The 26,767-nt window shown below is 46.6% G+C and overlaps 1 protein-coding gene across 1 annotated transcript in view; it reads left to right on the top strand.

The window, feature by feature from the left end:
* RBM19 (RNA binding motif protein 19) overlaps window positions 1-26,767 on the top strand; it is a 148,705-nt gene that overhangs the window by 79,209 nt on the left and 42,729 nt on the right. The window contains exons 17-20 of the mRNA XM_082253230.1: window positions 3,520-3,653; window positions 3,781-3,841; window positions 7,818-7,897; window positions 16,295-16,350. Of these exons, the coding sequence (XP_082109356.1) occupies window positions 3,520-3,653; window positions 3,781-3,841; window positions 7,818-7,897; window positions 16,295-16,350 (331 nt within the window). The remainder of the gene's footprint in view (window positions 1-3,519; window positions 3,654-3,780; window positions 3,842-7,817; window positions 7,898-16,294; window positions 16,351-26,767) is intronic.

The raw sequence follows: 26,767 nt of genomic DNA, 5'->3' as shown, positions 1-26,767 counted from the left end.
TCCCTTATGCAGGGAATCGCCTTTTTGGGGACTCCCTGGATGAGTTGGTTAAGGGGGTCACTGGGGGCAAGAGCACTCTGCTGCCCCAAGTGTCCAAGGGTAAGTTTTTCCACGGTAAGCTGGGCCCTTCCTTTTAAACCTAACCAGGGGTCCTTTCGTGCTTTTAAGGCACAAGACAAGGGCAAATCCTTCAAGGCCTCTGGTGGCCAGAAGAAGCCTTGGACAGGCAAGTCAAAAGCTGCCCAAGCTGGCACGGCGGCCCAGTCCGCCTCGACCTGAAGGGGCGCCCTCACCAGTTTCAGGGGTGGGGGGACGTCTGCACTGTTTTCCCGAACCTTGGCTGTCCCGGATTCAGGACAGGTGGGTTCAGGAACTCATTTGGTCAGGGTACAAGATCGAATTCCGATCGCGTCCAGCAGACAGATCCTTTCCCTCAAATCTTCATTTGCACTAAATACTTGGTCGGGGGTCCCTTTGCATCAATTATTGCATCAATGTGGTGTGGAATGGAGGCGATCAACCTGTGACACTGCAGACACTGCAGAGGTGTTATGAAAGCCCAGGTTACTTTAAAAGTGGCCTTCAGCTCATCTGCATTGTTGGGTCTGGTGTCTTTCATCCTCCTCTTGACTATACCCCACAGATTCTCTATGGGACTTAGTTCATGTGAGTTTGCTGGCAAATCAAGCACAGTGATACCATGATCATTAAACCAGGTATTGGTACTTTTGGCAGTGTGGACAAGTGCCAAGTCCTGCTGGAAAATGAAATCAGCATCTCCATAAAGCTGGTTCCGGCATTGCTACGTCAACAGGGGATTGTGGTACTGGGCTACCTGGACGACCTCTTGCGAGCGGAGTCCGCTGCTGCCTTGATGGACGACTTGGAGATCACTATACAGACCCTGAAGCAGTTTGGTTGGCTTCCAAATTACCAGAAGTCTGCTCTGATCCCATCCAGGAAATTGGATTATCTGGGTTTGACTCTAGATTTAGCTCTAGCCAGAGTTTTCCTTCCTCTGGACAATCTCCAGAGGTTGCATGCTGTGATTTATCTACTGCTGCCCAGCAGGTGGTCCTCCCTCAAGACTTGCATGTGGATGCTGGGCCTGATTGGTATCTACCTTCGAGGCAGTTCCGTTTGCACAGTTCCTTCAAAGGGATATTCTGGTAAAATATGACGTGTCCGAGGTCTCTGCACAATCAGATTTGGCTGAGCTGGGAAACCAGGGGTCCCTGGTCTGCTTCACTCTCCCGCTTTTCAGCAGAGCAAATCCTTTCTCCCCTTGTATTGGACAGTGGTCACCATGGATGCCAGTCTGTCTGGTTGGGGAGGTGTCCTGGGACCGATCTCCAACCAGGGTTGTTGGACACTGGAGGAGTCCAAACTACCGATCAATGTCTTGGAACTTCGGGTGATCAGGTTGTGCCTGGATCACTGGACGGATCAACTCCAGGGGCTCCCAGTACTGATCCATTCAGACAATGCCATGGCAGTGGCTTATATCAATCACCAGGGTGGAACAAAAAGGGAAGTGGTCCCTTCATCCGGACATTTTTTTTAGATATGTTTCCAGTGGGAAACCTCAGAGGTGGATCTGTTGGCTCAACAGAAAGGTACCAAGGTTTGTGGCAAGGTCATGGGATCCTCTGGTGGACGCCACAGACGTTCTGGTGGCCAGTATCATCTGATCTACTCCTTCCCTCCTCTCTAGCTTCTCCACGCCTTTGCACAGGATCAAGGCCGAGGGGGATTGCGGTCATTCTAGTGGCCCAGCACTGGCCTCGCCGGTCTTGGTACGCTGATCTAGTGCGATTCGTCGCTGCCCTCCTGTGGAGACTGCCTCATGGGGAGGATCTGCTGTCCTAAGGGCCGATCTTCCATCCGGCTTTACAGTAGCAGGTGCTGAAGGATAGTTTTTTTTCTGACACTGCTGAAGGCTACGAAGTCTACCTCTAGGAAGATTTACCATTGTTTTGTTGTGTGAGTCGATTGGTGTTCACCCTTGTTCCTTTTTGGTGGCTTGGATTTTTACCTTTCTTCAATGGGGTGTTGAGCAGAAATTGGCCTTGAGTACCATCAAGGGCCAGGTGTCGGCCTCGGCGGTCTTCTTTTGCAACCTTGGCCATGCACTCTGTGTACCTTTTTATCCAGGGTGTTTGACACTTGGCTCCTCCAGTGCGGTCTCCATTGCCGCCGTGGGACCTCAATTTGGTTGTCAGTTCTCCAGAAACCTCCCTTCGAAAATATTAGGGAAGTTCGCCTGCTTACGTTGTCCCATAAGGTGGCCTTTTTGGTGGCTATTACAGGGTGTCGGAGCTGGCGGCGTTGTCTTGTCCACCTTAACTGGTGGTTCACAGAGAGGAGGTGGTTCTTCGTCCCTGTCCGTCGTTCCTTCTAAAGGTCATCTCTGATTTCCATTTGACTGAAGACATTGTGTTGCCTTTCCAATGTCCCAGTCCTAAACATCCTAAGGAAATTGCCTTGCATTCCCTGAATGTGGTTGGGCAATCAGGGTATACCTGGCAGTCTTTTCGGAAGTCAGACTCCCTTTTTGTACTCACAGCTGGACCTCGGAAAGGGTTGGTTGCTTCTGCTGCTACCATTTCCAGATGGATCAGACAAACGGTGATCCAGGCCTATTCCATTTGGGGTCAGGTTCCTCCTTTCCCTGTTTAGGCGCACTCTACTCGGGCGCTTAGTGCCTCCTGGACCTTCCGTCATCAGGAGTCAGTGCTGCAGGTTTGCAAGGCGGCCTCCTGGTCGTCTATGCACACTTTCACAACGTTTTATAAGGTGGATGTGTTGGCATCTGCGGATGCTTCTTTTGGCCGCAAGGTTTTGCGGGCTACTGTTCAGAGGACCTTGTCCTCTTTGAGGGTGTATTGTTTTTTTCAGGTGAGCTCCAGTTGTTTATGGTTGAGCTCCATGTTACCTGGTTGGCAACGGTTTAGCCTTGGGGAACTTGTTCTTGCTGTTCCCACCCCTCGTGTTTGACACTGTTTTGGGACGTCCCAGTGGTCAAGAAGATAAGTAGCTGTGTCCGTCGATGAACGAAAGAAAATGGGATTTTTGAATTACCGTGAAATCCATTTCTCTGATGTTCATTGAGAGACACAGCACCCACCCCTCTGTGGAGTTGGCTTTCTTCTGACACTGCTTGTAACAAAACTGAGTGCCTATAGCTGAGAGTGGGAGTATACCCCCTGGGACTGCCCCATAGGCAAAGTCAAGCTTTTTCCTGCCTAGTGTCCTACTCCTGTAGTGGGCAGTATAACCCAGTGGTCAAGAAGATAAGGAGCTGTGTCCCTCAATGAACATGAGAGAAATTGATTTTACGGTAAGTCAAAAATCCCATTTTTTGTTTGCCAATCTTCCTGTAGGTAAAAATATAATCAGGTTAGAATTGCTGTTTCCCTCAATGGTTTCTAACTAAATGATTTTACAGTGACTATAAAAATCCTATTTTACACTAGCACATGTACATACGGACGCTTAAAATACAGTTATTTTTTGTAGATCACATTTCCCCAGAACTTGAAGAAGCTCAGACCGACAGACAGAGTGAATCTGAGGATGAAGAAACGCTTCCTGGCTGTACATTATTTATTAAAAACCTAAATTTTAGCACCAGTGAGGAAACGCTTAGAGAGGTAAGAAATGCGCCTTTCCCTGTTTAGAATAAGAGAATACATATAACATTTTAGACACACTTTTTAAAATGGTTTTACATATTTCTGTTATGAACAGGTCAGTGTAACCTTGTATTTTCCTTTTTAGGTCTTTTCGAAAGTTGGGACTGTGAAATCGTGTAGCATTTCAAAAAAGAAAGATAAACAAGGTGAGGTGACTTTGGTGGGCAGCCAGGCTTTTGTGGGTGAATAAGTCCATTAAATGTTGCTGGGGCCTTTGGTACAAAGTGCATTGTAACGTGGATTTCTGGTAATCTGGGTAACGGAGTCTGTGAAATGTTACCTGGTCTTTTGGCAATGAATCTGTAGGATGTCATGTCTTTTGTTAATTTTGGTGAGTGAGTCTTTGGTAGGCTGGGTGGGGGACTCTTTAATCTTAGCTAGGTTTTAGATAGTCTGAGTGAACAGATCTGTACTAATACTAAGTTTCTAAATATAAAAGCTAAACCTGTATTGAGTTAATAAATAACACATTTTTGTACATTTTAAATTGCGCCTTTTTGGGAAATAGTGAAAATTGGACGTACGCAAAAGGTTCTCAAAATCTGGAGGTTTTCCTTTTTCACTTGCAACTTTCAGAGTTTAAAAAAAGACCCTCCAAACCATATATTTTCTGAAAGCACATGGCCAGTAGAATAGGAAAAAGGTGCTACTGATTTTTAAGGCACCGCGATATTTGCGCAAATGTTTATCAAACCAATATTCTTGCTAAAAATACAATAAAATCATTAATAGTGGATTCATACATGGCAAAATGTACAAAATTCCTACTAAATATAAAAGTTAAAACTGTTTTGAGGTAATAAATAACCTCAAAACTGTAAATAAAAACAATTTACTCTAAAAATCCAGAGGTTACCATTTCTCACTTACAGCTTTCAGAATTTAAAAAGTCCCTTCAGTGCCGGTTCACACTTCTGCGATGCGGGAACGCTGCGAATAGGCAGCGTGTTCCCGCATCGCATCCGCACATCTGGCAGTTCACACTGCCATATGCGATACGCAGGGGGTGTCAATTAAAAGTTGACACCCCCAGTTGCGATCGCATATCGCAGTGCGATCTGCAAGTACGCACAGAATCCGATCGCACTAGTGTGAACCACTATGCGATCCGATTCTACTGCGGCTCAAAAAAAGCCTCATGTGCGTGTTTGGTGCGGATACAGTGCGAATTCAGCCATACAAAGTGTATGGCTGAACTCGCATCCGCACATCAGATCGCATGTAATTAGGAGCAGTGCGCTCCAAATTACATGCGATATCTCCGCAAACGCGGAAGTGTTAACCGGCACTAAGGCTCGGTTCACACTGGTGCGATACGGGAAACCCTGTGAATCTGGTGCGGGTTTCCTCATCGCACCTGAATTGCCAGTAGTTCACACTGCCCTCTACGAACTGCTGCGGGTGTCAATACAAAGTTAATGGCACCCCAGATCAGTTTGCAAATTGCAGTGCAAACTGAATTTAGACAGGAATATAATCGGATGGGTGTGAACACCCATGCGATCCAATTCTGGTCCAGACAAAAAAAGGGTCCTGGACAAGTTTGATTCGAATGCGATGCAAATTTAGCCATACAGTTTGTATGGCTGAATTTGCATCGCACAGACATCACGTGATCTGCACAGCAATGCAGTGCGAATCACATGCGATGTCTGGCATCGCTCCAGTGTGAACTGGACCTCAAACAAGGCATTTTCTGAAAGCACATGACCTGTAAAATAAAAAAAGTGCTACTAATTTTTTTGGGCCCCGCAATAATTGCGCAAATGTTCGTATCACTATTTTCACTAAAAATACACTAAAATCAATAATAGTGCACATAAACACAACATAACTTACAAAATTCCTGCTAAATTACTACTAAACAATTGTTCACATGTGGCATACTACAGTGTACGCCCATGGAGGGCCATGTTTGACCGCACAGGGATGCACAAGTGACCGTACATCCCTGTACAGGCAGTCCCATTTATGTCAATTGGGATGCAACGGCTGCACAGGCATAGCTGCTGTTCCCAATCTGACATCCGTGTGGGTGCACGTCCCCGAACGCAGGCAGTGTGAGCTCAGGGACATGCATGCAGACCTACATGGATGTCAGATTGGGAGCAGCGGCTCTGTTCGTGCAGTTGCTGCATCCTAAATGACATTAATGGGGCTGCCTGCACAGAGATGCATGGGAACACCTGTGCACCCCTGTAAAGATACGATGTGTAATTTTGGAATAATGTAATGGGGGTTCCCCAAATTCCAAACCAGACCCTTTTCTAAGCAGACAGGCCAGGAAAGGGGGGAACTAGTGTGCCCCCCCCCCCTAAATTATATTAGGCCAGGCCACATAAACATGGGAAGAAACTTTGCTGTGGTGCCACCAACCATGGAAAGGTAACTTGTCCCCAAGTTTGAGGACAAGGACCTCTTCCCTACAACCCTGGCCCGTGGTAGTTGGGGTCTGCAGACAGGGAGCCTATCAGAATCTGGAAACCCCCTTTAACAATAAGGGGGCCCTGAGATCACAACTTCTCTCCATGAGCTGCCCATTTACTTTTACAAGCAGGAGAAGGTTGACTCCACCCCACTGTTTGCCACTGTTTCCAGGCTGTCCCATCACTGGCTAGTAAAGCAGCCAATCAAACTGCTTTGGAGGGCAGAGGAGAAATGTGTGGTCTAATAGACCACAAACAAATGGCAACTACCCCAATCTATAACTAGCCTCTGCAGCAAGGAGCACATGGAAGGGCAATGCACATCAAAAACAAACTGAATTTTCCAGCTCACTTACCAGCTAGCCTGTGACAAAACACAATTGGCCCTGTCTAACAGTTCAAGTTAAAGGCAAGGGATTTAGGCATATGAGTAAGCTGCAGTAGCCACGTCAAGGCTACCCAGTTTACTGCGGTCCTAACTCTATAATTTTGAGTCTCCCAAATTGGAGCACATATTGTATATATAGCAGTTGGATAGATCAAGGGCAGGTGTGCCTGGAGGGAGCCCATCCCTCCTTAAAGGTATAGGGACGCACATGACACCCAGCAAAGGCACAGCGGCAGCTGAAGGTATCCAATACCCACACCAGTTCACAAACTACAAACAAATAGCAACCACCCCAACCTTTAACAAGCCTTTGCAGCAAGTAGCACATGGAAAGGCAATGCACATCAAAAACAATTTCCCAGCTTACTTACTAGCTAGCCTGCAACAAAACCAGATTGGTTCTGTAGGCTCTCAATCATTGGTAGAGACTGGTAGCTAGGTGCATGCATTGAGAACTTTTTTAGTACAGAAAGCTGTGCCGCCCATTGCAGCATGTGGGCATTAAAACACACCCTATTTCCTGCTGCATATATGCATTGTGTGGGCGGCAAAAGGTCTACTACATTGTTAAGAGTGTTTGGAGCTATATGATCTGCCTTCTTTTGAACACGCTGAATCTGTTAGCCTTCTGATCTCTAAGGACATTTCCTTCACTACAGTGTAGTTGAGTATCTTAGAAACTGTTTAGCTCATGTAATATTAAAGTGTTGCTAAACCCAGGACCCTGGATTCACTATATCTGGTCTCCCACAGTACACAGAACATGAAAATAAAATTATTTTAGTAAATATAAACTGCTAAATACCTTTTCTCGTCAGCAGTTAGGGCAGTCTTATGATTTCTATGTCCAGCAGAGCACTGGTTAAAGCGTGGAAGGGGGAATTTTCATTCTTCCCTGATTGTCCTATGAGGCTGCAGGACCCCTGACCCTCTGTCTGGACAGTTCTGATTGACCCTGTGGTGATCACATGCACTCGCCTAAGAAAAGAAAAAAACTCTTTAGCAATACACACCAAACTGTGCATGTGCAGTTTGCCCCCAAGGCTCTGCTCTATCAGCAGATAGATTGATGGGTACTGTGGTCAAAGTAGAGGATCAGAGAAGACAGAATCAAACAGCCTTTTTGCATAATGCAGAGGATTAACCCCTTAGGTTCCCCAGTGAGTATAACCAGCATGCTTTGCTGCATATACAGACTGATTTTAGGTTTAGTAACACTTCAAAAGGATTTCTTCATTTTGGCTTACGCTATTATGACTTTTTTGCACAAATTATTCTTTTAATTTTAAGGTGTTTTCTTTCTTGCAGGTATACTCCTATCTATGGGCTTTGGTTTTGTGGACTATAAGAAGCCAGAACAAGCTCAAAAAGCTCTGCGACAGTTGCAAGTATGTCTTTTTATGTTCTTTTAGCCTGGTCTTTACAGTGTAAAATCAAAGACAATTTAAGGCTGGTTTCTATCTTGTAATTTCTTTGTCTCTATATTGTTTTCATTCTGTAACAAAGTAGAGTGTCTACTATTAATTTTGTAAGTACAGCTTCTTCAGTGCTTCCCTTTTGATCCTGGATTCACTTTGCAAATAATGGCTTAACTTCTTTAAAGTTTGAGGCCAAGTCCTACCTCTATTGTAGGCATATTTATGTTACTCATCTAGAGTCAATAACTTGCCACTCATTGTTCACATGTACAATAAGAACATTCGGACATGACGGTGGGGAGTTTGAGGGGCTTAGCCTGAATTAAGTGGCCAGTGTTAAGAATTCTGGTGCTGGAATTGGTGAGCCACATAGAGTAAGCTATCAACAGATGCTTTGTGGTGCTTGCTTTAAAGCAGAACTACAGCCAAAACCTTTTTTCATTTTGTGTAGGGTAAGGCAAGGTTTAATCTCTGTCAGTTTTTTGCCATCTGTGCCCCATTGAGGAGATTTTACTTCACTTTCTGTCCCATAGCTACAACAGGGAGTGAGAGGAAATCCCTGCAAAGTGAAGAAAATCCCTGTTTTGTCACTAGGGTCACCAGAACTAGTGTCCACATTGAAAGATTTTCACTGTTTATTTTGGTGACAACTCAAAATTTGGGACACTATGACATGATGGATGAGCTCCATTTGCAGAAACGCAGCCCCAGAATTGCAAGGAACCTCCACCATGCGTCACTGTTACCTGCAGACACTAATTTTTGTACTGCTCTCCAGCCCTTTGGCAAATAAACTGCCTCCCGGTACAGCCAAATACTTCAATTTTTGACTCATCAGTCCACAGCACCTGCTGCCATTTTTCTGCAACCCAGTTCCTATGTTTTTGTGCACAGTTATGTCGCTTAGCCTTATTTCCTCATCAGAGGTATGCCTCTTGGGCCACAGTTTCTTCAATGAAGACTACTTTTGGCCAGATTTCTCTGTATAGTAGATTTGTGTGCCTGGATCCCACTGGTTTCCACCAGTTCTGTGCTGATGGCACTGCTGGACATCTTCCGATGTCGAAGGGAAGTAAGCATGAAGGGGGGTTTATTTACCAAAAAGGCAAATCCACTGTGTACTATAAGTGCATTGCAAGTGCATTTGGAAGTGCAGTTGCTGTAGATGGGGGACATGCAAGAAATATAGTAGTGGACAGTGGATTTGTCTTTGGTTAATCCACTCTGATGTGTCTTTCATCTGCTGCATTAAGTTTCCTTGACCAACCACTGTGTCTACAGTCCTCAGCATTGCCCGTTTTCTTTGTGCTTCTTCAAAAGAGCTTGAATAGCACATCTTAAATGCTCAGTCTGCTTTAAAATCTTAGCTTGGGAGAGACCTTGCCGATGCAGCCTAACTACCTTGTGTCTTGTTGCTGTGCTCAGTCTTGCCATAGTGTATGACCTGTGACATGAAACTGCCATCCACAACATCTCCTTAGTAGCAGCGTTTGGCGTTTCCTACACATCTGTTTCTGTTTTAGGTAATGACTCTGTTTCAAATTACATATGAAATTGATGATCATTAGCGCCTGCTAGTTATAATTGGTTAAAGGAGTTGTAAAGGCAGAAAGTTTTTTTATCTTAATGCTTTCTTTGCATTAAGAATTAAAAAGCCTTCTGTGTGTAGAAGCCGCCTCAGCGCCCCCCTAATACCTGAGCCCCATCTCTATCCAACGATGTCCATGAGTCCCTCTGCCACCCAGGACTCTCCCTCCTGATTGGCTCCCGCTGCTGTCAATCAAAGTCAGGCAGCCAATACAGAGAGAGAGGGGGCGGGGACGAATGGCAGCTCTGTGTCTGAATGGACACAGGGAGCTGCAGCTCGGCTTGGGTGCCCCTATAGCAAGCTGCTTGTTGTGGGGGCACTCGACAGGAGAGAGGGGCCAGCAGGAGCAAATAAAGACCTGAGTAAAGGAGGTTCTGGGCTGGGGCGTGGCCGGGATGTGAAGCTGAGAGGACGTGCGGCGCATGAGCTCCGATCCTGATCTTATCCTTTAACTCCATCCGAGCTATCTCCTACCTCCTCGGCACCCCCTTACCAACCTGGGTCCCCCCAAGAAATCGAGTGGCAAACAGCGGGTCCCTCCACTGCCTCCTGGCAAGCTTCGATCCTCGACTGCGGCGGTGTCCTCTCCCTGTCCCTCGGAGCGGGCGGCGGCCATCTTGGCCACGAGCTCTTTCACCCACAGCATGTCGGTCAGCACACAGACTGAGGCCGGCCCGAGCTGCAGCCAGGATCCATCGCCATCTGAAATCCTGGAGGCAATCAAGGCTTGCAGAGACACCCTGACGGTCAAGATGGACTATCTTGCTATGGACGTCAGCCTTATCCGCCATGACTTAGACAAGTTCCGGTCGCGGATGTCCGAGGCGGAGGGTCGCATCTCTCAATTGGAGGACTCCACCAGGGAAGATTCTCGTGACCTACGGGCCTTACAGCTTCAAGTTAAGGCTCTCCAGGACAGGGCGATAGACACTGAGAACCGATTGAGGCGAAATAACATCCGCATCCTGGGCCTGCCGGAGCGGGCGGAGGGCCCCAAGCCAGCCGAATTCGCGGAATCCTTCTTGCCTACCCTCCTGGACCTCCCTGCCATGCCGCCCACCTTCGTGGTGGAGCGGGCCCTCAGGGTCCCACCGCCCCCCCCGATCTCGGGGGCCCCTCCCAGGCCTTTCCTCCTCCGACTCCTGAACTACAGGGACCGGGATCGTCTCCTATCCGCTGCCAGGGCTAAGAAGGAGCTCCGTTTTGAAGATGCCCACATCATGCTTTTCCCAGATTACTCACCTGAAGTACAGCAGAAACGGCGCCAGTTCACAGAGATCCGACGTCGCCTCCGGGACCAAGGCCTCAAGTACAGCCTCCTCTACCCCAGCCGACTCCGGGTCATTGATGGCGATCGCACCCGCTTCTTTGATACGCCGGAGCAGGCGGCCTCCTGGCTGGATGTCCGCTGATTCGGGGATCCTCCTGTGGACTGGTATGATCGTTGCCCCTTACTCTACTGCCCCTTCCATGGCTTGTTAATCCCTGGATCCCCTTTGCCCAATCCTTCCCCCCCCTCCTGCTTGACTCTTGCCACTGACTTTGCTTGGTTCATTTACCCCCCTCCCCCCCCCCCTTCCCGGTTGCCGATTCCCACTGTTGTCGCACATCCTGATAGCTCGCCATAGTGGAGCTACTCCATGCGCTTCCTAGTACTGTGCGGTTCTCTACAGAACTTTTTGTTTTTTTCCACACTCTCCCCCGGACTACTGGGCTGCTCTTCCTCTTCCCGGGGGATCAGCAGGCCCTCTCCCAACCTGGGGTCCATGTTCTGGATCTGACGGGTGGACTCGTGTTTCCCCTGCCGGGGATGTTATGTTTTGGGGTACAGGCCGTCTCCAGCTCCCCCCGGGGGGTCCAAGTTCCCCCCCCCCGGTTTTCTTTTTCTTTTTGCGGGGGATGCTGGGGTTTGGCAGGAAAGGCACTCCGTGCCTGGGTGTTATTTTTGGTACTGTATGTTCCTTTGTGTGTTTTAAGTTGCTCACTGTTACTGAGTTATGTGTGCGGTGCTTGGGCTCGACTGGACTTGTTTCTCCCATGCTGCTAAGGCTGTCCCTAGCGGGATCCCCTCTGATTTACACCCTCTGTAATTATTATGGCCCCACGTGACCCTCAGACGTTCTTCATTATCTCATGGAATGTCCGTGGCCTCAATTCTAAATTTAAGAGAGCACTAATGTTCCAATATCTGTCCTCCCACAACCCATCCATAGCAATTCTCCAGGAAACGCATCTGGTGGGGAGCAAGTTACGGTCCCTCAAGAAAACCATGGATTCATAAATCATTACATGCCTCTTACTCTGTTTATGCCAGGGGGTCTCGATATTGATCCGCAAGTCTCTGCCTTGTGAGGTGGAGGCGGTCCATACAGACCCCCAGGGCCGATATGTCATCTTGGTCCTCACCCTTTGGCAGCGCAGATATGTGTTGGTGGGTTTATACGTCCCCCCCCGTTCAAGCCTGAAGTCCTTTATTCTATATTGGATAAGGTAACCCCCTATTGCCCGGCAAAGCTGCTGTTTCTGGGGGATTTTAATGCCATCCTCTCCCCCGCCTTCGACAGGCCTGCTCCCCCTGAATCCTTTTCAGCGGATTTGTTGCATTGGACGGAGGCTGCCGGGGTGCGGGAGATCTGGCGATGGAAACACCCGGACCTGAGGGGCTACTCCTGCTTCTCCTCTTCGTACAAGACCTCCTCCAGGATTGACCTGGCGTTTGCCAATGCTCTGGCGTTGTCTGAGGTGGTGACGGCGCGGTACTTACCGGCTGGGTTGTCGGACCATTGCCCCTTGGAGATCACCCTGCGCTCTCGGGCTCCATGTGGCGCCTGGGCCCTCAATGGGTGGAACACCCCGAAGTCGCCTCTCAGACTCCGCCGGTTCTGGAGGAATTCTGGAAACATAATGCTGACTCGGCTTCGCCTGGAATGGTGTGGGATGCCTTCAAGGCGTTCACCAGGGGCCATTATATGTCCACCATTGGGGCAGTGAAACGGCAGCAGGCCTCTGAGCTGACCCGGCTGGAGAGGGAGGTGGAGGGGGCCTCGTCTACTTATGGCTTGGACCCCTCGGTTTCCAACTTCGAAGCGTTGCAGGCGGTGAAGCGGGACCTCCATCTACACATTTCGGAGGTCGCAAGATTGTCCATGCATAGCGCTCGCCAAACCGTGTTTGAACAAGAGGATAGGAATGGTCGGTTTTTAGCTCTTATATCCCAACATGACACGCCCTTGACGGTGATCCCCGAGATTACTTCTCCCACGGGGGAGGCCCTGGCCGCCCCGGAGGACATCTTGGAGGCCTTTCGCTCTAACTACAGCTCCCTATACTCTACTACCCTCCCCCCGGACTTTCGACCGACTGACTTGTACCCCCTTCTGGATCCGGTGGCCCTGGGCTGGCTCTCTGAAAGTGAGCGACAATGGCTGGTGAGACCCATCACCTCTGAGGAGGTTGTGGCAATTCTCTCAACCATCCCAGGCGGCAGGGCCCCGGGTCCAGATGGTCTTCCTGTGGATTTCTATAAGACCCACTCCGGACTCCTGGCTCCTCTGCTGGCCGCGACATTCACTAGCTGTCTCGCGGAGGGATCCCTCCCTCCTTCGATGGCAGAGGCGCATGTCATCCTCATTTATAAGCCCCCTAAAGACCCTAAATTGTGCGCCTCCTACAGACCTATTGCGTTGCTTAATACTGACCTGAAAATCCTGACTAAGCTGTTGGCCACCCGACTCCAGCCCATGCTACCCTCGGTGGTCGATCGGGACCAGGCCGGCTTTATGCCCCACAGGTCCACAGACGTGAATCTGCGTAGACTTTACACCAACATTCAGGCACGCCATCTCAATGTAGGCACGAGAGTGGTGGCCTCCTTGGATATCGAAAAAGCCTTCGATTCCGTTGAGTGGCCCTTTCTGTGGGAGACTCTTCGGAGGATGGTGTTCCCCCTGCTCTTTATTGACTGGTTGAAAATCATTTACAGATCGCCAAAGGCAGCTATACGTTTGGGTGGACAGGTGTCGTCCTGGTTTGCCCTATCCAGGGGCACGCGGCAGGGCTGCCCTCTCTCCCCAGCCCTGTTTGCCATCGCTATGGAGCCGGTGGCGGAGGCACTTCGCGTTTCCCTGTCGGTTCGGGATCTGCAGATTGCCGGGCTGGAGGAGAGGGTAGCCTTGTATGCTGACGACCTCCTGTTTTTCCTTAACGATGCCGATTCTTCGCTCAAAGGGGCACTGCATGTGTTGGAGGAATTTGCACGGGTGACGGGGTTGAGGGTCAACTGGACCAAATCGCAACTGTTGGCGATTGACCAGGGGGCCCGCTCCTCGGCGCCGGCTGACATTCCGCTGGAGTGGGTGGAGGAGCTGGTCTATTTGGGGGTGCGGATCTCAAGGGATGTGGCGAATTTTATCGCTTTCAATCTGGACCCGGTGGTGGTGGTGGCGGTGGCGGTCAGGGCTAAGTTGAAGGCATGGGAGAATCTGCCCCTTTCCCTCCTGGGACGGATCAACCTGATTAAAATGAAGGTGCTACCTAAATTCACTTACCTCTTCCGCCATTCTCCCAGGTGGATACCGAAGTCCTTCTTTCATTCCCTGAACAAATTGTTCTCCTCTTTCTTATGGGGGCCTCGCCCCCAGAGACATAAACTTTCCACCCTAATGCGTCCCCTCTCCCAAGGGGGACTTGCATTCCCTGACTGCCATAAGTATTTCCTGGCGTCCCAACTGGTCTCGGCTGCTTGGTGGCTTAATCCGGACCTCAATAACTCGGCGACTGCGGTGGAGGCGGCGGTGCTCGGATCAGTGGAAGCTCTCTCACATTTGCCTTTTAGGGGACCTAAAGCCCCACACGAGCCCACATCTTCCATGACCGCGGTTCTGCGGGCCTGGAAAACTGGCTTGCAGCTCGAGGGCTATCCGGACACTGCCGTCTCCCCAAATGCGCCGTTGTGGCACAACCCCACACTGCCTCATCTTTACTCCTTCCCGGACCCGGTGGTTTGGACGAAGCATAATGTTAAATTCGGATTAAATTCGGATTTCGGATATCTCCTCGGATCTTTCCTTCCCCTCCCTTTAATTTCTTTACTGATACGTTCCAGGTCCCTTCGTCGTTGGTCTTCAGATACCTGCAATTTTCCCATGCCTTCAGGTCCCAGTTTCCGTCCGGAAGCTCTCAGATGGTCCAATCGGACCTAGAGCGGGTTTTGAGGTACGATTGCTCGGAGAGGGCGGTGTCGACCCATTACGCGCATCTCCTCCGGGTCCATTCTCCGGAACTCACTGGTCTCCTTGCTCGCTGGACCAGGGATGTTCCGGACTTGGACCAGGAGGACTGGTTTTACATGTGGGAACAACCATTTCAGGTGCTAGTTTCTCTCCGTGACAGACTTATTCAATTCAAGATTGCCCACAGGGCCTATCTCACCCCTCACCGGATGCATAGGATCCACGCTTCCCACTCTCCAGAGTGCTGGCGGTGTGGCCAGGTCCCAGGGGATTTCCTCCACGTTTTCTGGACCTGCCCCACCTTTCTGCGTTCTGGTCCGGGGTGCTTCATATGATCAGCCGGGTCTCCTCTGTTTCGCTGGATCCTTCCCTGAGGATCTGTCTCTTGGGGCTGCTCGATGACTTGGTGACCCGGGTGGCGGACCGGACGCTGCTCGGCCTTTTACTTTTTTATGCCAGAAAATCTATTGTACTTCACTGGCGTCAACGCTCCCCACCCACGGTGCACCAATGGCAGGTTCTGGTGAACTCGGTTCTTCCCCTCTACAAAGACACATATGCCCACAGGGGGTGCCCCAAAAAGTTTGACAAAGTATGGTCCAGATGGTTGGCTGACTCCACCACAGCTGGCAGCGATTGAGGGGGGCCTCGCCCTATGGCTCTACACTGTCTGCTGTTCCTTGTCCGTGTGCATTATTGCTCCCCGGGGTGATGGGGGAATTTTCAGGTCTATTATATGGTCGCCAGGGTGGGTCTCGTGGGGCCCTTTGCACTAGCTGTATGATCTGCTGATTGCTTTTATGTGCCCTCTTCTCAGGGCCCGTGTGTTATTATATCTACTGTACTCTATGATGGACCCCTGCGCGGGTACTATGCCTTACATGCCTACATGACTGGTAGTCTCGGCTCCTGTCTGAGCCTTTGCACCGTTGTATGTTTATCTGTTTTTCTATGTTTATATTTCAATAAAAAGATTTTCAAAAAAAAAAAAAAAGGAGGTTCTGGGCTGCCCTGTGCAAAACCACTGCACAGAGGAGGCAAGTATAACATGTTTGTTATTTTTTTTTCAAAAAAAGAAAAATGAGACTTAAAAATTGCTTTAATCATACACCTGACTTTAATCCTACAAAATCCCTGACTTTGCGCAAGTGTACAAAGTGTGCAAGTGTAAGAATTGATGCTGGTTTAAAGTAACAGTAGTCACACAAAATATTGATTTGACATGGATTTTTCTTCTGTTCAGTCACTTTGCATTTTGTAAATTGATAAAAATAAACAAATGATACAATGGAAAAAAAATAAAAATAAATAAATTATATAATTTTGAAAGAATTCTTTGCAGCATTTCTTCACACATGCCTAAAATTTCTTCACAATACTTTGTATTGTCATTTACTTTGGAAAAACAATCTATTTGAATTGAAATATTTATGGGAGCAGTTTGGTGCAGTGTATGTCGATAAATAATTAATAATATTAGAATTGTTAGTATACAATGGATATCTTTGTGGTGAACCTTTTTAAGAATGTGCATTTTCTTTTCAACAGCATTGCACAGTGGATGGTCATCAATTGGAGGTCAAACTGTCGGAGCGAGCAACCCGGTAAGTCTCCATGCAGTGTACTGTACAAGTAAGCTTCACAGGCTGTGCATGTGGTGTGAAAGTAATGTACTCTGGCTTTGCAAGAGCATATGTACATTTTTGAAGGGTTTCTGAACATTAAAGTAACGCAGTCTTAGGATTATATCAGCCTGCTTGTATTTGTTGTAGGGGACATAAAGCAACAGTTGTTAATGACCAGCAGGAGCAGATGCATAAGACCTTCCTTTAATGATGATTTAACACCAACACTATTTCTCTATCATCCGTCGACAGACGCAGCCTCATCTCCATGAGCTGAGTGAGTTTATGCTCCTCCCATCAGGAGTAGTCTAGGCAGGAAAATTTGAATACACATGCCCAGGGGGCTGTCCCTCCAGGCATTAACCCCCCCCCCCCCCCCCCCGCACAACCCAGCACATCAGTTTGTTTTCTGCCTAGAGAAGGAGTAGACCTAGGTTTCCTGCTGATACTCCGGTCTCAGTTTTTTTTATTCTTTTCAGAATATTTCCTTTTATTTCTCTACTCACATTCTAGCTAGTGTTCAGGGAAGAATTTCCTGGTGATCTACAAGCATCAATGTCGACTGGGGCTTTGTACTGGATAATCTAGAACCCTATGGTCCCTCCCAGTCTGGCCTACGAGCGTGAGCAGGTTATAGTTCCAACCTAGGCCTAGCCACGACGGTGCCCCCTTGTCCGGAGGGGGACAAGCCTGCGAGGGAATACCTCGCCGGGACACAAGAACCTGGAACGCCCTGAGTTGCAGCGTACCCCTTTGCTGGCAACACCCCCACTTCGGGTGAGAGGCAGTCAGTCTGCCCAGAGCGGAGCCCACCTGGTCCATGGTATGGTGAGTAACTGGGCCCCCCTTGCCCATGCTGGCCTTGCTGGGATGTGGGCCCTTCCCTGGGGATAATGGAATTGTGCCTCCCAAGAGATCCCCCTGGTCTGCTCGGTGCCCGGTCTGTGTGTCCTTCCCTCTGCCTGTCCCTGCGGGGGCTGTGTGTCTGGAGTGTTCTGGCGCTAATGGGGGGGGGGGGGGGTGTGACATGGTACCTTGGGCTTGCTGGTTCCTGTTGTGGTTCCTGAAGCCTTCATGTGTCGGTCCCTAGCCGCATGGTGCGCCGTGGGCGCCGCCATCTTAGGTGTGGGCAATGACATTTTTTCCCCCATAGACTTGTATGGGGCAGCCATGTTCTCTGCAGCTTACTATTGTTTTATATGGGCATCCCTCTTTGTGTAGCCCTGGTGCTATACTTGGCAGTGTATCCCTATCAGGCGACATCACTTCCTGTGTGGTCATTTCCTGCTGCTGAGCCAAGGTCACTTCCTGCTTCTTTCTCCATACTGTGGAAGATTCAGGAGGCTGTGTGTCTGAGGTGGTAAAGTATTGAGGGTCTCTGCGGGCATATCCTTGCACTTTCTGCTATCAGTTTGGTTTAAAGGGGCTCCCTGCAGACCGATGCGATCGGTGGTGGATACCGCGATCAGCGTTCTTAAAGCTACAGTACTCCATTTTTGGCATATTGCACTATGGAGTCCCAAACTGGAATTTCACCCTCAGACCCACTCTGTGCGACTCCTGGCCGCGATTTCAGCTGCCCTGGAAAGCCTGGTGACTAAAGTTGATATAGTCATGAAAAAGGTTAATAGCCGTAAACGGCCGCTGCCTTTTCCATCTGTGGAGGTGTCCTCTGATTCAGGGACTGATGTGTTTGCCCCGGATGCTCCTCTTCCTGAGGGGCCCGCTGTCCTCGCAGTCAGATGGTGAAGAGGACCTGACGTCTTCAGCTGCAGCGTGGGAACACGCTTTGGTGGAAGCCCTGGTTATTTCAGTGCGGGATACTTTAAATTGGCTGATGAGCCCACGCCGGCAGGGATGCGGGTGGCTTTTTGCTCCCAGATGTCTCCAAAAGTTGACAGGGTTTTCCCTTGTCCCAACACTTTTCACGATATTGTGAATGACCAATGGTGACGTGTTAAGCAAGTGTTAGTGGTGCCACAATGCTTTAAATGCTGGTATCCTTATGCTAAAAAGGTTTCCAACCATTGGACGGTGCCACCTAAAGTGGACCGTCCTGTTTTTCCAGATGAAACAAATCTACTCTTGTGCCTGTGGAGGATTCCCCAGTTTTTACGGATCCAGTGGACAGGCAGGTGGAATCCCTTTCCCGCCATCTTCACGTGCTGGCGGGTGACATTTTGAAACCAGTTTTTGTGTCTGTACTAGTCTCACAGACGGTGATGGAATGGATTAGGGGTTTGCGGGAGTCTTTGGACCCCAAGACTGTTCCTCCGGCCGTGGGCATTGTTTTAAGATGCATGGTCTGGTTGAAGAGCTGGTCGCTGACCAACCTTCTAAAAAAGCCTTAGCATATCTCCTTTTTCTGGGAGACAGGTTGTTTGGCGACTCATTAGATGAGTTGATCAAGGGCCTGACTGGCGGGAAGAGTACTCTTCTTCCTCAATCCTCCAAGGGTAAGACACCCCGTACTAAGCGGGGTCCCTCCTTTTCTGCTCATAAACGTTTTTTTCGTGCCTCTGTGGCGCAAAAAAAAGGTAGGCCGTTCAGAAATTCTCGAGGTGCTAAGAAACCCTGGGGCAAGTCCAAGGCCGATCATTCCCGTGCTGCAGACAAGTCCTCTTGTGGGGGGGGCGTCTGCGCTTCTTTCAGGAACCCTGGACTTCCTTCATTCAGGATGAGTGGGTTCGCAAAATGGTTTGTTCCGGGTCCAAAATCGAATTCTAGTCCCAGCCAGGGGACAGGTTTTTTTCTGTCAAATCTTCACCTGTCTCTGGAGCGTTTGAAGGATCTCCTGGCTCGAGGGGTGATTGTGCCAGTTCCCCAACAGGAACGCTCTCAAGGTTTCTATTCAAACCTGTTCAGCCTGCCCAGAAAGGAGAGCAAGGTGCGTCCAATCCTGGACCTCAAGGCTCTGAACCACTTTGTGCGCTGGAGAAAAGGGTCGATCCCTGATACCTAGATAAGTAGGTGTAGCCTCCGTCCCAGAAAAACGTTTTGGAGCAAGTTTGATGCCTCAGGTCAAGAGATTGGGACTTTGCGGGCTTAGTAAAATGCTATATTTATTAAAAAATAATAATAATATGCTGATAGCAAAATAATGATACAAACAATATAAACACAGTAAGTGCCAATGGGTTATAGACCCATGTGAGTAGGTGAAGATAGAACGAAAGGTGACAAGGTGGAAATGGTGACTTTAAAGAACTCTGTCTATTTAAGGCTCATAGATGTGAGCTTGAGAGAGAGTATCTTTGTCAGACTTCCGACGCGTTTCGGCATAGGTATATTGCCTTTGTCAAGGAAGTGGGAAGGGGTCACCATATCTGAAAAATATAGTGAGTATATATTAGAGATTTATTGTAGTATAACACTATTTGTAAAAATAGTGAATAATAGAATATGCACATACATGTGATTCAACGGTCAGGTCCCAGGATTTGGTATTCCCATTGCCCTCCAAGAATGTTCAACAGGATTTCTGGAGGAATGGCTGTCTGTAAAGATATGTGGTAATGGTGAATGTTGCCAACTGAATATAAGTAAAATTGAGTAGAAATGTGTGAAGCAAACTTACATGTTGTAAGAGTTGCTTGATAATGTGAGGAAGGGGGTAGTCCTTCTCAATGGCCTGAAGAATATATGACATATATGACACCAATTAGATAAAAATATTTATTGTGATTGTATTTAGAGCACTATCAGAGTTAGTGCTGATCACTTACAATTGGTGTTGAAGGTCTTGGTTATGGTAGTCCAAATGCAGTAGAGGCTGTGTTCTCACTTTGCTTTATTTTGAGCCTGCATGATAGGGCAGATTGGGTTTGGTGTTGGCCGGATTTCTTTGCTTGATATGCATACATATTAAAATATTAGTGACTTACATTTGCAGGGAGTTCCGGATTCTAGACAGCAGGGGGAGCCCTGGTTAAGGATCCTGGTGTTTCCCTGGTAAGAATAATTAGTGCTGATGAGCCTTAAGGCATTGTGAGCACTAGTAAAAAGTACATCCAACAGTGCAAAAGGTAAAGCATTGTTGGATGATGAACTTACGTTTAGGTAGGGCTGTGTGGTAGAATGGGAGTCCAGAGCTGCGTATCCTGGGGCGTCCGTATCATCCCTCGGCTGGAGGGAAGTGACGGCCTGTTAGAAATCCCCGGCCTTTTATATCCCTCGGCGCATGCGCAGTAGCGCCGCCGTACGTCATGATGTCGATCGGGATTCCGGGTCGACGTGGGAGATTGATGCGCGCGCCGATGGAGTTGCGCGCGCATATCTCAGGACGGTCCGGGCTCAGGTCGGCGTAGGGCCGTGGTGCGCGCGCCGATGGGCTGCGCGCGCACCCTGCCTATTTGACGTGAAGGGTATAATGAAGATGTTCCGAGGCCGCCGACACAGGAATGGGACAAGGATTTGAAGGGGTATGATCCCCATCGTCCTTGTCAGTCCCCAGAGTGTCATGCTCTGGGGTTACCTGTGCCGGGTGAACTCTGGGAGGGCAAAGAGGGGAATATGACAAACCTGGGTGATGGAACCTGTACTAATTGATCACAGTGTAATGGGCATATGTAGCATATATATAAAAGAGAGTTTTTTTGGTAAATACAGTAAATAATGGATAATTACAATCATACAATAAAGTGAAGTAACAATATTAACAGCAATATAAATTACAACAGGAGGAATAGGGGACTATCCAAATAAGGGTGACTCTTGGGCACGGAGGGGTAGAGCCCAATGCCAACAAACATGTCACGTACAAGAAGGATTTTATGAATGAAAAAATGAAAGAAAAATTATATAATGGAAATAATAAGAAAAAAATAAGAAAAAAAAAAAAAATATATAAAAGAGAGAAAAAAATATATTAATAAAAAATAATAATAATAAATAATAATAATGAAGAAAAATAGAAAATAAGAAATAAAATAATAATAAAAAATAAATGATGTCAAGGGATATGTATTATCAATCGGTTTTGCCTGAGGCAAAGCCTTCTAGGAAAGGGCGATAACTCGCGCTTTCGTTTAGTCCAGGGGGTGTGGTTGCGTTAAGTTTTTTTATCCAGCGCAGTTCTTTCTGTAGGAGGGATTTGTTCCAGTCCCCTCCTCTGGCTGGAATGTGGATGCGTTCTAATGCAGTAAAGGAAACTTTAGGCATCTTATATTTATGGTGTTGGGTTATATGGCGGCCTAACGGAAGATGGAAGTTGCCGATGGTCATGCTTTGGATGTGTTTATTGACTCTCAGTCCAAATTCTTGTTTTGTTTTTCCGATGTAGAATGCTCCACATTCGCAATTCATAATATATACAACCCCCTTAGTTTTGCAATTAGCAAAATGACGGGGGATGAAAGTTTCACCATTCGGTAAGATTAGGTGTGTGGATTTGAGTATTACTGCGCATTGGGCGCAGGAGCCACAGGGAAAGGTTCCCACGGTGTTGCATGGGTCTTTTTGGGACTTCATTTCACTCCTTACTAGAGTCTGTTGTACAGATCGTGATTTCCTGTAAGTGATGAGAGGATGAGTAGGTACCAGTCCTTTGATTGTGGGGTCCTCAGTGAGGATAGGCCAATTCTTTTGTATAATATTTCTTATTTTTTTGTGCTCGTTTGAGAAGCGCATGATAATTCTTGTGGGGGGTACATCTGTTGTTTTGTCCTTTTTGGTTTGTTTAAGTGGGGGATGTTATTATAGAGAGTTTCGACATCAATAGTAACGAGAAAGGCATCTATTGGTATAGAGATATTATCAAGTATCTGAAGTAGATGTCCGGTGTCTTTGACATATGATGCCAGTTTGGTGACAAAAGGTTTTAGGTGAGCATCAATCACTTGACTAATATTTTCAGTAATGCATCCGTTACCTGAAACTATGGGTCGTCCGGGCGGGTTTAGTGGGTTTTTGTGCACTTTGGGGAGTGCGTAGAATGTTGGTACTCGCGGGTGTTTTGTGCGTATGAATTCCCAAAGGGTTTTGGTAATGGTTTTATTGTTGTAGGCTCTGTCAACGAGTTTGTAAAATTCCTCATTGAAGCTGTGTATCATTAAGGGAGAGATTGGTTGATAGTATTTTTTATTTTGCAAGATGTTAAGACACATTTCTCGGTATTTTTCGTTGTCCATTAGGACAACGTTGCCTCCTTTATCCGAAGGTTTGATAGTGATGGAATCATTTTCTTGTAATTCTTTTAATGCTTGTCTTTGATTGCGTGTGAGGTTAGTAGGATATGTTGTTTGACGCAAGTTTTCAAGGTCATTTGTGGTTTGGCGTACGAAAAGTGCAATAGCCGGATTTGAGTTGAGAGGGGGAAAATAACCCATTGGCACTTACTGTGTTTATATTGTTTGTATCATTATTTTGCTATCAGCATATTATTATTATTATTATTATTTTTTAATAAATATAGCATTTTACTAAGCCCGCAAAGTCCCAATCTCTTGACCTGAGGCATCAAACTTGCTCCAAAACGTTTTTCTGGGACGGAGGCTACACCTACTTATCTAGGTATCAGGGATCGACCCTTTTCTCCTGTCTAGTTTTTGGATGGATAACACATCCGCGCCCTCTTAGACCCCTGACCTAACACCTTTATACATTTTTTGTTTTTGCCTAAACAGCAAGGCAAAAACACAATATTTTCTTGTGACTAATATCAATCCCGGCATTCCTTGACTGAGAGTTCTTTCTCTCACAGCCAAGCCGCTGCAGGATAATCGCCCCCCTTCCCCTCCAGAAAAATCTCCTTACAAGCTGGAGGCACCTCCAGGAGAAAGGAGGGACACCATGGGTGACCTCATGGGCACTGAGTGGGATTCCCTTATGTCGAACATACAGTCCACTTTCAAGGAGAAAGAACAACTCAATTCAGACATATTCGCACTCTTCACTACGCTAAAAAAGCACTTGGAAAGGAAAGCATCCCTACACTGGCATGTTCGCACATTTGATAGATATATCAAAGAAAACATAAATCCGGCCGGTTTAAGGGTTCAAATTTTTCCCACAATTGAAAACATCACCTCACAGTTAAAACATGACTGGGAGGAAGTACTCAATCAATGTTCAAAAAATCTCATGTTACTTCTGCAAGAAGAATACCTCAAACAAAGCAAAAATTTAGAAGGAGAAATAAAGAAAATATATGATCAACTCACACCTCTAAAAACAGCTGTCCTATACAGTGACCAGGAAAAAAAACTCAAAGACCATCTTGAAGAATACAGTAAAGAAATCTTAGTCAAAAAAGAAAAAAAGTACTGGCGAGACAAAAACGCGTTCACCCAAGGTCGTGCCTACAAATGGACCAATCAAACTAGAACAAATCGCAACAGGAATCGCATTCCAAGAAATCAATACTACCAGCAATCCTCTGACTCATCCTCCTATAACTCCGGCACCGAAATAAACAGGGGAAAAGACAGAAGTCACCCACAGAAAACCCTTGATAGACGCCTACGTGAAACACCGCAAGAACAAGGAGACACATATGTCACCGATATTGAGACACTCGACACCGCAGCATCTCAAAAAAACCTTAAACCTCATGAAATATTTACTAGATCTAAAGTTAAGGGGGTTTTTTTAGGGAAACCCAGCACAAAAAACTCATCAAACCAAGACCTCACGGAGAAGAGACCGGAGTACAAGAAGGATTAAATATTATTAACCTCTCTTCACATATTCTCACAGAAGCACAAAAAGAAGTACTCTCTTTCGGACTCTCATTCTGCCCTAATCAGGGCATGGATAAATTCGAGGCTATAAAAGATATCAACTTATTTGCCCGAAATTTACTATTAAAAACCATGTATAGCAAACAACCCACGACGGAACCTATAACTACACCATTAACTGCGGCTGAATATCGAGCAATTAGAGACCTCAATTTACTGCTAGAGGAAGGAGGATTAGATGATCTCGAGGATACGGAACAATGTATAGACAGTGAAGAAGAAGATATCAACACAGGACCCACCACAGAGACACAATTTAAGAAGAAATCACACATTTTTCCCCCTCTCAACTCAAATCCGGCTATTGCACTTTTCGTACGCCAAACCACAAATGACCTTGAAAACTTGCGTCAAACAACATATCCTACTAACCTCACACGCAATCAAAGACAAGCATTAAAAGAATTACAAGAAAATGATTCCATCACTATCAAACCTTCGGATAAAGGAGGCAACGTTGTCCTAATGGACAACGAAAAATACCGAGAAATGTGTCTTAACATCTTGCAAAATAAAAAATACTATCAACCAATCTCTCCCTTAATGATACACAGCTTCAATGAGGAATTTTACAAACTCGTTGACAGAGCCTACAACAATAAAACCATTACCAAAACCCTTTGGGAATTCATACGCACAAAACACCCGCGAGTACCAACATTCTACGCACTCCCCAAAGTGCACAAAAACCCACTAAACCCGCCCGGACGACCCATAGTTTCAGGTAACGGATGCATTACTGAAAATATTAGTCAAGTGATTGATGCTCACCTAAAACCTTTTGTCACCAAACTGGCATCATATGTCAAAGACACCGGACATCTACTTCAGATACTTGATAATATCTCTATACCAATAGATGCCTTTCTCGTTACTATTGATGTCGAAACTCTCTATAATAACATCCCCCACTTAAAAGGCCTAAAAACGATAGAAAAAGTACTCCAACAAGAAAGTAGATATGATGCCAATTTTAGCACTTTTATTCTACAGATGTTGAGATTTATACTAAACCACAATGTCTTCTCTTTTTGTGGTACACATTATGCTCAAATATGCGGTGTAGCGATGGGCACAAGCTGTGCGCCCACATACGCTAACATATATTTAGGCGAATGGGAAGAGGATTTCCTATCATCCGAATACCACACCAGATACACGAGCCACATTATCCTGTGGCAAAGATTTCTCGATGACATCTTTCTCATATGGACTGGATCTGAAGCCCTTCTATTGGAATGCCTAAACCAAATGAATCAGAACCACTTCAATATGTATTTCACTATCACATATAACCAAACAAAAGTACCATTTTTGGATACTTACATTTATAAAGATGATGCGGGTAATCTCCTAACAACACTCTTTAGAAAACCAACAGCTGGTAACACAATACTCCACGCCAAGAGCTTCCACCCAGATCCTCTCAAAAACTCGATACCCTACAGCCAGTTCCTCAGACTTAAGAGAAACTGCTCTAAACCCTTGGAATTCCAAAAAGAAGCTAATGCTTTAAGAGACAGATTAATTGACAGAGGATACTCAAAAACATGCCTGAGAAAAGCGTTTAACCGAGTCAACCAATTGGACAGACATGAGATTCTGTACAAACAAACCAAAAATGACAAAACAACAGATGTACCCCCCACAAGAATTATCATGCGCTTCTCAAACGAGCACAAAAAAATAAGAAATATTATACAAAAGAATTGGCCTATCCTCACTGAGGACCCCACAATCAAAGGACTGGTACCTACTCATCCTCTCATCACTTACAGGAAATCACGATCTGTACAACAGACTCTAGTAAGGAGTGAAATGAAGTCCCAAAAAGACCCATGCAACACCGTGGGAACCTTTCCCTGTGGCTCCTGCGCCCAATGCGCAGTAATACTCAAATCCACACACCTAATCTTACCGAATGGTGAAACTTTCATCCCCCGTCATTTTGCTAATTGCAAAACTAAGGGGGTTGTATATATTATGAATTGCGAATGTGGAGCATTCTACATCGGAAAAACAAAACAAGAATTTGGACTGAGAGTCAATAAACACATCCAAAGCATGACCATCGGCAACTTCCATCTTCCGTTAGGCCGCCATATAACCCAACACCATAAATATAAGATGCCTAAAGTTTCCTTTACTGCATTAGAACGCATCCACATTCCAGCCAGAGGAGGGGACTGGAACAAATCCCTCCTACAGAAAGAACTGCGCTGGATAAAAAAACTTAACGCAACCACACCCCCTGGACTAAACGAAAGCGCGAGTTATCGCCCTTTCCTAGAAGGCTTTGCCTCAGGCAAAACCGATTGATAATACATATCCCTTGACATCATTTATTTTTTATTATTATTTTATTTCTTATTTTCTATTTTTCTTCATTATTATTATTTATTATTATTATTTTTTATTAATATATTTTTTTCTCTCTTTTATATATTTTTTTTTTTTCTTATTTTTTTCTTATTATTTCCATTATATAATTTTTCTTTCATTTTTTCATTCATAAAATCCTTCTTGTACGTGACATGTTTGTTGGCATTGGGCTCTACCCCTCCGTGCCCAAGAGTCACCCTTATTTGGATAGTCCCCTATTCCTCCTGTTGTAATTTATATTGCTGTTAATATTGTTACTTCACTTTATTGTATGA

The sequence above is a fragment of the Pelophylax lessonae genome (genome assembly GCF_965119305.1).
Source record: "Pelophylax lessonae genome assembly, chromosome: 1".
Classification (NCBI taxonomy): domain Eukaryota; kingdom Metazoa; phylum Chordata; class Amphibia; order Anura; family Ranidae; genus Pelophylax; species Pelophylax lessonae.
This window is presented reverse-complemented; position numbering and strand designations above follow the sequence as displayed.